General features: G+C 40.2%; 1 protein-coding gene across 1 annotated transcript; it reads left to right on the forward strand.

Annotated features, from left to right (window-relative positions):
• Positions 1–288: 288 nt before the first annotated feature.
• Positions 289–12,448, forward strand: nudt4a (nudix (nucleoside diphosphate linked moiety X)-type motif 4a). The gene is made up of 5 exons (XM_074677715.1): positions 289–554; positions 6,191–6,301; positions 7,754–7,798; positions 9,157–9,244; positions 10,948–12,448. Exons 1-5 carry the CDS (start codon positions 456–458, stop codon positions 11,172–11,174), a joined length of 570 nt encoding a protein of 189 aa, XP_074533816.1. The 5' UTR covers positions 289–455; the 3' UTR covers positions 11,175–12,448.
• The last annotated feature ends 71 nt before the right edge of the window (positions 12,449–12,519 follow it).

The following is a 12,519-nucleotide window of genomic DNA, read 5'->3' on the forward strand; positions in this document are numbered from 1 at the left end:
GTATGCTTTGGCTACACCAGTGCAATATGTAGAAGCGTTTTTTTTTTAAATAAAGTAGCAAACCATGCCACCCCTGTGTGAGTTTGGTGCCCCTCTTGTGCCCAACCAACCAATAATGTGTAGACACGCTCCTGCTTCAGAACTTGTTTTAGGCTCCATTTACTATTTTATTTATAATGCCAAATATACCTGACATTTTATTACTGGAACGGCAGTTTTGATTAACCTCTTGTAACTCAGCTTTCCAAAAAGGCATTACCGAGGACGGCTTCATTTCCTCTTCCTGTTTTCAACAGCTGTTGTAACTACGACAACCACAGACGCATGTCGCGCGCCCCACTCGACCCGCCACTCCAGTTTCTTTCAACGTCTGCATATTAGACCACACGTTTTCTCTTCCCTGACTCATTCCCGACCCTGACGTCTCCTGGCATACTGCGAGAGGACGAATATAAATGATGAAGTTTAAGCCAAACCAGACCAGGACGTACGACGGCGAGGGGTTCAAGAGAAGAGCAGCGTGTTTGTGCTTCAAAAGTGAGAAAGAGGACGAGGTAAGACGTGTCCACGGGCGGTTGGAGTTGGTCTCAATAAATTGGAGCTTAACTAAAACTGAAATGTAGGCATAATCATCGTGTAACTTTTTTCTACAATATCTTAATAGCTCCTAACTCTGCTGTGTCAGTGTAATATAACAGAGATGACATGTGCCTTCCATTAGTGGTCTGTTAAGGTGAAGACGACTTGGCCACACAACCGGATACTTTTTTTCATTTTAAGTTATTCGAGAGTTCTTGAGGTGGGGCTGACCAGAATCCAGAGAAAATCAATATATATATATCAAATGTCAAAAGACATCGTGTCCTAATTGTATAAACGATTTTTGGCTCCATTTGTATCTGTGAACAACTTTTACTACTCCTTTCACTGAAGACATCCACTCTCCATGGTTTTTTTTTTTTTTTGCTAACATTGGCACCGGTGGATGTGTTTTGTGAAGGGTGATTTCAGTACTAATGCATGTCATTGTGATCACTAATCCTTGCAGTTTTGGCAGTGTGTTGCTGCAGCCTATTTACTGTTTGTTCTAAACATAGTATAAACTGCCATGTTTGTATTGAGATGAAGGAGTGCTACAGATGTCATTTTCTTTTTGTCAATGTCAGTGCAAAATAAAGATGTTAGAATTTATTACACACACACACACACACACACACACACACACACACACACACACACACACACACATACACACATACACACACACACACACACACACACACACACACACACACACAAACAATGTTTAATGTAATTCAGGGAAAGTTTCTATGGATGAATCCTTAAACTGGTAATCTTGGTAATCCAATCTGATGCTTCTGAAACAAGGATTTGGATTACGACTGATTCAAAATGGAAAAACTTATAGATCTGGGGCAGTGGCTGTGTTGGATCAGTAAGTGTCTGCCTGGTGACTGCTGCCCTTCTCAGGACCACATGTGATATGAGGAGTGAGGTCAGAGGCCTGCATGGGGGTGTGTTACACTGTGTGCTAGTGACCTATCGACTGCAATTTATAGCTCCAAGGTGCAAGCACTTGCTGTCCCCTGACAGATTTGCTTTCTTCATGCTGCCACCCTCTCCTCGTCCCCATCACTTTCTTCTTATCTGTTACTTTTCATTATGCTCTGTTGCTCTGCCTTAAGGACTTACAAACCCATAAAACTGGTTTTGATTTTCTTAAGGATGCAGAATTGCTGTATGTTCTGATTGCACTTTTTGTATTTAATGTGGGAAACTACATGTCAGGTTTGTAGACACTTGCTAGGTATGTCAGTTAGAGTCCTGAGACCAAGGGAGAAGTCTGCTAAAAATATTACAGAGGATTCCGATTGGGTTCTTATTACAGTCTACTTTTTGTGAATGGCACACATTGTTTTCAGTAAACAAATTATGCAAATGAACACATCAGTTAGCCACCAGATTTAGGATTCTGGACGACCAGCAGGGTTGAATTTAGTGTCTCAATGTGGGGTCTGACATCTGTTCTTATCTCTATCTTAACTGTGATTGTGATAAGGTGTTAACTGTCATGAAGCTGCATCAGACGTGTGCCCTCAAAGCTCCTCTTCCCTGCTAACTCTCACAGGCGTGCGCTTGTGCGTGTGTGGCGTGTGAGTTTGTGTGTGTGTGTGTGCTGGAGCCTGTCAGGGCATTAACCACCTCTGCTAAGCTCTTTTGTTGTCAAACAAAAAAGGCAACTGCTGATCCAGAAGTTTTGGAGTGCCATTGTTTGTGCGAAACCGCGCATGCATGTGTGTGTGTGTGTGTGTGTGTGTGTGTGTGTGTGTGTGTGTATGTGTGTGTCAAATGTATTTGTGCCCATGAGACAGCTGCCAGCACTTCTGCAGACCACATAGTTCCCAGGGTCGTGCTCTCATCCTTCTAACTATTGATTTGTGATCTCATCATTATCATAAACCATCATGGTAAATGATGATTGGACTTATAACAGGGTGTCCGCAGGGTCTTAAAAAGTATTAAAAGTTGATAAATCAGTTGTGGGAAAATTAAGGCCCTTAAAAAGGATTAAAAAGTTTTAATACTAATGTTATGAGGTATTACATTTTATTGGTATTCAAGCTTTGACTCCAAACGTATCCATGAATATTTATTTTCCTCCTTGCGACTGTTACAAACTAACCTGACACACCTTTGAACTTTCAAAAATAACCACACCTGGTGATTGGACGATCATTTTGCTCGTCACACTCATCACAGACCAGCGTGAGGATCTAGAAAAAGCTTTAGCATCTTAAAATATTTCACTCTAGATCACAAGAGTTTCTCAAGCCTCCTGAGAAAATGTCTCAGACTTTTGATGACCTGGGATCTTGGATTCTCACAGTTTAGAGAAAGCCTCCCCTGATCTCAGCTGTTTTGCAACAAATTTTCTTTGCCCAAATCACCTTTTTAATGTGATGAGATAAGGTATTTATCGATACAGTTTTGTAGCACTGTTGTTTCAGACTTGACAACAAGCAAAGTTGTAATTTTGTGAGGCGTGGGCTATACGTAGCGCTAGCAGCCCAACATATCCGTAGGCTAATGTGACAACATACTCAGTTTGTCCAGTAGTTTAGTCGCCGTCAGTATGTAGCGCTGATAGAAAGCATATAACACAACCTCAAGCGCATGTCCTAAATTTTGACCATGAAATAAATTGTTGTTTTTTTTTCTGTAAGTTGGCCTTGAATAACTGCTGTTACTTTTTGAGGGAATGGGAATGTCAATTAACCTGCCTTTAGTTTCATTTATTCTTTCAAGCTTTGTTCCTTCTCATTTTACCTAATTTATGTTAAAATGCAAACTACAACTATAGTTTAGTAATAGTAGTAGTAGTAAAGATCGGTTAAAGTCTCGACAAGGTCTCAAAACTTTTTGAAAGGTTTTTTAAAAAGTCTTAAAAAGGTATTGAATTTAACCTCAGGATTTCAGCATATACCCTGTATAACGTCTTCTTCTAGTCTTTCTGACCACTTATAGCTTCTAAGCCTCTCGTCATATTCGTTGTTTACATTCACTGATGACACAGGCTGCTGTAGTTGAGGGCGATTAGTGTTAGCTAGTGTTGTTCACGTGGATTCACACAGAGCTTTCTGTAGCACTGAGAGCAATTTGGGGTTCGGTCTGTGTCTTGCTTAGGGACACTTCGTCATGAGACAACTGGAGCTGGGATCAAACTGGAGGGATGACCAAACCTATCAGCATGTTCAGGAGAAGTGTGCTTGTATTTTTCACATTTCAAACAGGCATACTTTTCCAAACTATTCAACGTTTCCCACTTATTTTTCCCATTACAGTGAATGGAGATGGTCTATCACAATGGAAACCACGCAGCTGTTAATCGTAGCTTTTCATCCTAACTAATCTAAACACTCAGGAACAGAGACACTCATGATGGTTTATCTGCCTTGACTTGCTTTTCTCATTTTCATCTTTAGCCTCAGCATTTCAACATTTCAGCATTTGCTGCAAGGAAATCCAACTTCTCTAGTATGACATTAAAGATCATATAATCAAACCTTTTTTAGATTCATTGGAGTAAATACTTTTTTTTTTCCTACAAATGTGATCTGTGTGGTCTGAGTCAGCTGGCAGAAATATATCATGTACAGTTTTGCTGATTTTTTTCTTGGAAATCAAACTAGAGCTGTCAAGAAAGTATGATCTCAAACAGCTTTTCCCTTTTTTTGCCTTGATTGCTGTGATAACAATGTAACCAATCCTAAGAGAAAAACGTCACAATAAACAAACATTTAGTTTGGGTAACAGCGAGGTAAAAATCTCGCTCTGCAGGTTTTAGCCTCTGTAGATTTAGTTCATCAAATCTGATGGCTTGTTATCCAAACATAAATATTGACAGAGATGCCTTAGCCAAGAACAAGTCCCCAAAAAGAGTTTACAGAAGCAGGGACAGAGAGAGGGTTGTCACACCCACAAGTATTAAAGTGTTTATTTCAATGATCCAGAGCATGAAAACTGGTAGAAAAGAGGTCTCATTTAGATTATGATGCAGTTTCATGTGGAGACGTGTGACTGAATAAGATCTATTAACAGGCAGACTTTCTGCAAAATGTTGAAATGTTGCTCTGTTTGAGTTCTGAAACTCTTTTACTAGTATTATTTTACTGATGACCGACTTGGAATCCACCAAGGGTCACACAGCGTGAAGTTTCAATCATCACAGTCATTTCTGTGCAAGTGAGAGCAGCTTTGACAGCAGTGAAGATGTTGATACCGGTGGTTTTACAAATCTGCCATGCCTTCACGATCAGGTCTCAGCAGGAATGCACACACATCTTAATGTGGGGAAACCTCAGTGGAGCAGGGGACAGCTCTGTTTGCTGGTCTGCGTTTAACATACAAAAGAGAACTGATCTTCTGCGCTGTTTTTTTTAACCGGTCTTTGCTGAGCCGGCATTATCCCAGGGGTGTCGCAGAGTGGATTTGGCTGCACATGCTGGGAAGAATTGAGAAAGTGTTCACATGTGAACCTAATGTGGGTCAGTGTGATTCCAGATAGTGTTCAGGTCAAATGACCGCATCTTCAGAGGGGCACTGTGCTCAAAAAAGACCAAACTGAATGTGTTTGAGGTCAGTTACACGTCAAGTGTGCTGCAGGGCGATACTTTTGGATAAAATGAAACCAGTTTTAATTTAATTGCCTATTTTGTTCCTGCATGACAGTTTTTAGGGATAGATTACTTTCACATTTGAAACGATGTGGTACCGATGCACAGTTCCTGGCAATCAGTATTGGTACTCAATGGTACTGATTTTTGTTACTTTTCTGTATGTTTATGTGGTAAAAAATACTAATTTGTATTGTAATAAAATCTCAAAGTATTTTAATTACACATATTTGTTTTTCCTTATGTAAACTTGCAAGTGTGTTTATGTCCATTATGAAAAAACGCCTACTCTTCCACTCTCTTACAGGCACTAGGATGTGTTTGGGTACCTAAACATGGAACCATTTGATTTTCAGTGATGGAATTTGGTCAGTACCTATAGAAGTACCTAATTTGGTACCCATCCCTGTATTTAATAGCAACTGACCATGAAAATTTGGCACTGCATTCTCTTTGGATGAATGTTTTGATTTTACCTGTTTTCAATCACGAGGTTAGTGTTGATAGGTATGTATTTAGAGGACAGGATAATATTCAAGCATGAGGTACTTCATGCTGGTTTCGCTGTTTGTCTATTCTTGTGTGGCCTTTTCTAACACTGAAAATATAAAATAGCCTAAACTCAAAATATTACGCACCATGTTGCTTCAAAATTACAGAAATATTTAGGCTCAGGGTGGCTGTGTTTGGTTTACACATGTATCTGCCTGGCAGATGAAAATCCCACTCACTCACATTTAAATAATGCTCTGAATAGCACAACATGTTCTGCAGCCATGTCCTCACCATGCTCATATTTCACAAAGTAATAGGAGTGACTAGCATGGCATGCAAAATGTTCAATACACGTCCTGCTGATTGAGTAGCACCACGTTCAGCCGCCATCAGACACTTTATAGTGTGAAGAGACTCTGAACTTGGGCATGCCGTAATTGTGTTATTGGGAACTTTCAATCAGCAGTCAGATACCTGACGAAGTTCTTTCTCTTTGAAAGGTGCTACTAGTGAGCAGCAGCCGGCACCCTGACCAGTGGATTGTGCCAGGAGGAGGGGTGGAGCCCGAGGAGGAGCCCTGTGGGGCTGCTGTCAGGGAGACTTATGAAGAAGTGAGTTTAACAACATACACATGCAGGCCTCACTTAACTTTTTGTTAAATTTATATTTCTGGGCAATTACACCTTTATTTTGAGAGGATAGGATGGCAGACGGAGCACAAAACCCAGAGAAGAGTGTGAATAACCTGTAGGAAAGAGGCCATGGGCTGGAGACAAACCTAGGGCCACCCACTACATGAAAGGTGTGCTGTCATCAAATGATAGCGAGAGATAAACATAAACGATGAATGCTACACCCAAGTTTGTAGAATCCAGACGAAAGCCTCTGTTGAATCAGGATAGAAATAATGCGTAGATGGCGTGTTTATTCTTCTGTGGTTTAGTCGGGGGTCTGCAGGTGGTTTGACAGTGTGTTTGGATTGTGAGTGAGCTGTGAGCTTCTGCTTTGGATAGCCATGTGCTGACAGTTTTAAAGTATGGCAGTGACATTTGGGACGGGTTTCCAGTTACCCACATCCTGTGCCTCCCAGACCTGACATGTTCCTGAATATGGATGAGCTGCGGAACAACCACTGTGGCAAGCCAAGAGTTCAAGAAATACAAGTTTCATGTGGTTACATTTGAGTCAACAAGTAAAAACACAAGATTGATCATTTCAAGTAACACAATATTGTTTTCATCTTATCTGCATAAATATGATAGTAAGAAATCAAAATTATTTTTCATCACAAATGAAAAGTTAGTGAAGCCTTTGTGCCTTAATGCTGTACGAAACTGTTAATTCAAGTCAGTTTGGAGTCTTATACCTGTTCATTTTGAAAGAGTGATAAAATCCGTGTAAAAGTCGGTAAACTGCACATGCTCTGCTTTCTGTGCTGTTGGTAGACACTGTTTGCAACACACAAAGAAGAGAAAGCTGCCGTGTGTTGGTGTATAAAACTAGGGGGAAATAGAATTTGTGAAGCATGTTTGCTGTTAAAAAAACAGAAGCATTTTAAAAGGAAAGCAAGTTTTAAATCCAACATATATATCTTTGTTTACCTGCTCTACTTTTCATCTTGTGACCCAGTCTTTAGGGGGTCCAGACCCTCAGGTTGGTAACCACTCCTCTAGCATACATGCAAGTGGATGACGCTTGTGCAGCTAAATTCAGCATCTAAAGTCACTACTAGGGCATAAGCAGAAATGTATATGCACCTCTGTAACATATGTGTGTTAAGCTCCTCCGTCTTGTCATCCCATCACTCAGACTATGTTTGGGAGCCTGCATGTTGTCTCTCAGGCACATGTTGGGTTTTCTGTCCTGCAATGACACAAATGCTCATGCTCAGAGAGACGTGCTGTTCTTTACTGCAGCTCACATGTTCTAACTGTATAAAATATCGCACAGTGAGGCATAATTCTTAAGTTATCTTTAAAGGTTAAATGCATTTGCTAACATTTCACTGGCCTTTCAAATATTAATGTATTGGATGTCTCTTGATTAGTCCTCTATGTTTACAGGCTGGTGTGAAAGGAAAGCTCGGTAGGCTACTTGGGATTTTTGAGGTAAGATTCTCTAACTGTCAGGGAAAATTGTAATACATTTTCACATGGCATACAATACATTGTGCAACACTGTTTAAAATCCTGCATGGACTTAACTGGTAACCCTACAAACATGCCAAAGATGCCTGTGTAGGCAGCTTCATGCTTGTGTGTCCCAGTCAGCCAGACCATTTGACCGATTTGTTCACGGGGGTTCTATTATTAATGTAATGTCTTTACAGTATATAAATCACACTGCCTGGCCAAAAAAGTCGCCACCTGAATTTAACTGAGCAAAGAGGTACGAACCTCCTATTGGATAATCACTGCATGGAAGATTATCTATCAGCCGGCAACAAGTTATTTAACCCCAACTGGTGCAATGAGTTGCTTCTCATTTCTTAAACAATCATGTTGAAAGACACATCCAATGGTCATGGAAAAGGTTTTAGTCGGTTTGAGAAGGGTCAGATCATTGGCATGCATCAAGCAGAGACAATCTAAGGTGATTACAGAAACTACTTAAATTGGGTCAAACCTGTCCAACGCATTATTAAAAACTGAAAGGAAAGTGGGGACCCATCATCCATGTAAAAGAAAAAGGGCCAGAAAAAAATCCTGAATGATCGCGATTGAACATTTGGCGAAATCAGTTGTAGAACTCTGGGCAATGTTTAATAGTGAAACTCAAGGGATTGGGACTGAACAGCTGTGTAGCCTTGAGAAAACTACAAGTCAGCGAGGCTAACTGGAAAAAAAGGCTTCAATTTGCTAGGGTGCATAACGATTGGACTCTGAAGCAATGGAAGAAGGTCATGTGGTCTGATGAGTCCAGATTTACCCTGTTCCAGAGTGATGGGCACATCAGGGTAAGAAGAGAAGCAGATGAAGTGATGCACCCATCATGCCTAGTGCCTACTGTACAAGCCTTTGAGGGCAGTGCCATGATCTGAGGTTGTTGCAGTTGGTCAGGTCTAGGTTCATCTACAGTCTGTGCTCAAAGAATAAGGTCAGCTGACTACCTGGATATACTGAATAAGCAGGTCATTCCATCAATGTATTTTTTTTTCCCTGATGGCATGGCCATATTCCAAGGTGACAATGCCAGGATTCATCAGGCTGAAATTGTGGGAGATTGGTTCAGGGATCTTGGTGACAAAATAAATGCAACACTGGATGGAAATAAATCTTGTCACATTGCAGAAGCTCATTGAAACAATGCAACAGTAAATGCGTGCTGTAATCAAAGCCAAAAGCGGTCCAATGAAATATCAGAGTGTGTGACTTTTTTATGGTGACGACTGATTTTTTGGCCAGGCAGCGAATATTCATGCATTGTGCTAACAGAGTTTTTTTTTTGCACCAAACTTTCTCTGCAGCACAATCAAGACAGAAAACACAGAACTTACGTGTACACCCTTGTCGTGACAGAGACTCTAGAGGACTGGGAAGACTCCGTCAACATCGGTGAGCCCCAGTGTTTATTAAGTGCAAGGGGTAACCTTTTTCTTTTTTGTATTTTTGAGGAGCGTTTCCCTGTAAGTCAGATGGGGTGAGACACACTTTAACACCCGACCCATTTTAGTAAGCAATTTTGGCTCTCAGCCTCCTGTACAGACATGGAGTAATTTATGTCAGGCTTCTATCTTAGGGGAGATCAAAAGATGATAGGCTGATGTTTTATGTAACTAAATTTATTCATTTTCATGTATTCATGTGTCATGTTCCTCTCTGAAAAAACCACAGGGATGCACCAATCTTACTTTTGAAACACCAATACCAATAGTGATACCTTGGCTTCGGTATTGGCTGTTACCAAAACTGATCCGATACCAGTATTAATCAAATATTTTCTATTCTGTAGCATGAGGATGAGACTGAGAATTATTTTTTTTGGCAACTTCAGGCTTTTCTTTGCTCAAATTCAATTAAAAAATGTCTATGACTTTTTTCTTCTTTGATATTAAACTGAACGTCCAGCAAGCCGGACACATCAATGAATAGGGATTCATTCCTGGCTCTTTGTAGACCACTTTCAGCACTTTGTAGACCACTCTTACTCAATAATGATAATAAATGCTAGAATATGTGAACTCAGAATGTAAATCATTTCCAACTCATTGAGTAAAAAGTGGTTACTATTTGCTCAGTTCATGTACAAAAATAGGGTTCATCCTGTTCACAAGGGGGAGGAATGTTTGCTGAGCCCAGTTGTTTTCCAGCTATCATCTCACCCCAGCCCCCTCCTCACTTGTCCTCTCTTGCCCTGCGTGAGGACTGACTGAGCCAAAAAAGATTGCCACTACTGCTCCAATTTACTCTCCCCCTTTCTGCTTAAAGGCCTAAGGTGGTTTGCTTCAGGGTATAAACATAAAGTCTCCCACCCTCTCCGCTAAAGGAATTTAGGGTGGCCTGTGGTTATCAAGCACACATCATCTCCTCCCATTGGAAGTGACGGGGAGGAGATTATGGGTTTGCAGTAAAGTATAAATAACTCCCAGCTGACGGTTTACTGGACAGATCATTTCTGTAGATGGTTGGGTCACATTAGGTTTTCCAAAGCAGAAACTAATGTTGGTCATAAATGTTATTTCCTCTCAAACTTTGGTGCTGCGGGCTTAAAAAAAATGCACAGTCATTATTCTCTGACTACCTGGATTTGACTACCTTCTGGAGTAAGCTAATGCTGCAAGTGCTGTTGTATCAAATGTCATGAGCTACTAATATCATTGCTTATTAACATTATTTTGATGAAGACCAGTACAGCTACATGTGGTCGCACTGGTCTATGGCAGAAGACAGAACTTACACTGCTTGAGAGCAAAACAACCCTCCGTAAAAAACAAAAATCCAGTTCTAATTTAATACTGAATTGGCAATAAGAGAGAGAGACAACAAAGAGCAACTCAAAGGAAAAAATAGCATTGAATAGCACCATCCAGAGGCTTTAACCTGAAAAAAAAACAACTAAAAAAAGAAAAACTGAAAAAAGTGTTGCCAACAGCTCCTGATTTACCTTTCACCACATATTTCAGATATATAGCAACAGCAAATCTAATGTTTTACATTAGGCCTACAAGGCCCACGTGTTTCATAAATGCTGTTAATTAAGTGTCAGTGAGAAAAAAACATCAACCATCTGACTTTGTCTTTTATCAATTGTCTTTTAGGCAGGAAGAGGAAGTGGTTCACTGTGGACGAAGCCACCAGGGTGCTGCAGAGCGACAAGCCTGACCATGCAGAGTACCTGCGCACACTCACAAACACCTGCAGTTCCAACTGCACTCCTTTGTTTAGCTCAACTAATGGAAACCCCTCTAGCTCTCATGTGACGGACAACAACACACCTCCCTATGTGGTTTGCCCAACACAGGGGTCAGATCTGGTCAACAGATAGGACTGTCACCAGCAGGGTGCTGTTCCTTTAAGAGAATATGAATATGGACATTCAGAGACTCCTGCATTACTAACACAGCCTCTCTAAATGGACAGAATGGACTGCCTTGAAGTTGAACAGTAACCATTTCCAGTGGGCTTGAAGAGTGCCAAACTTTTTCTGAGTATTTTTGAGTTTTTTAAATGTTTTTTTTTCTACAAATGTCACTGGCTGATCAATCAAATGTGTCCCACTTTAAAGCGAAAACGGTTTTCTTAATGTGCTGCTCACGCAACACTATAATCCTTTTATTCAAACACCGGTGGAGCATGTGTTTTGGTGGTTTCCTGGATGCCAGTGCTGGAAAGAAGTTTGCTTTTAGAGGAAGTTATTTCCCAACTGTGACTCAGTGCCAAATAATGTCCATTTGTGCTGAATTGTAAAGGAGTTGTGTCTTGTGTATTGTTAGAACAGTTTTTGGGAGTAAGAGCCAATGTCACCTCTCTGTGTTTTGCCACAAAAGCTTGGGTCAGAGTGCTTTGATACACCAAGTGCAAACAAAATAGCTCTACATTTAATTTACAATGGAAAAGTACTCAGTGAGATGTGTATCAGTTTTAGTACTGATAGAAAAAGAAATTACCTTTGTGGTGTAAGTAAGCTGTATTCAACACTACAAACATGGAGGTGGTGAAGGAAAAAACATATATATTTTCTGAAAAGTGTCAAGTACATTTTAAACATTGAGACCTGTCACTAACAGGCTATAATTGACCTTGGTTTTAGAGGCCAGAGTTTGTTTGAGTCTATTTATTTTAAGTGCCTTACAAACACAATTACAAAAAGTATTTATATTCATCTCTCTCAAGGTCTTACAGTCTGCCTTACACACACTTTGAAATCAGTCCTTTAACTCCTCAACTGTGGTAAAATCTGAAAACATAGTTTTGACAGAAACTTGAAAATGAGGTCAAAACGGAATGTACAGTATTTATTATACATTATTTAAATTTATTTACTCATGTTTCTTTAAGTAGGTACTCCCACATTATGTGCAGGAAACTATCAAAGGAAATCATGATCAGTGTGTCATGGAGGCCAACGTTTAATGAAGGGAGCTAAATTAAGAGATCAGTTCGGTCAAGACGTTAATTTGGTTTGACTGTCACTTTTGCCTTAAAAGGGCGGACAAGATCATTGGTAAACATATTGTTTTCCATTTATGCATGTGTGACTGAACATTCTTCGCTGCTCATCATCATCATGCTGTAAATAAAGCATTGGAATAAATTTAAAAAAACAGCCATCCTTTCATTTTCTAAATGATTCCTTAAGTTGCCTGCTGCTGGATAAGTGGGCGACTTTC

Source organism: Halichoeres trimaculatus, unplaced genomic scaffold (assembly GCF_033239565.1).
Source record: "Halichoeres trimaculatus isolate MK-OKI-2021-1 unplaced genomic scaffold, fHalTri1.1 fHalTri1_scaffold_10, whole genome shotgun sequence".
Taxonomy (NCBI): domain Eukaryota; kingdom Metazoa; phylum Chordata; class Actinopteri; order Labriformes; family Labridae; genus Halichoeres; species Halichoeres trimaculatus.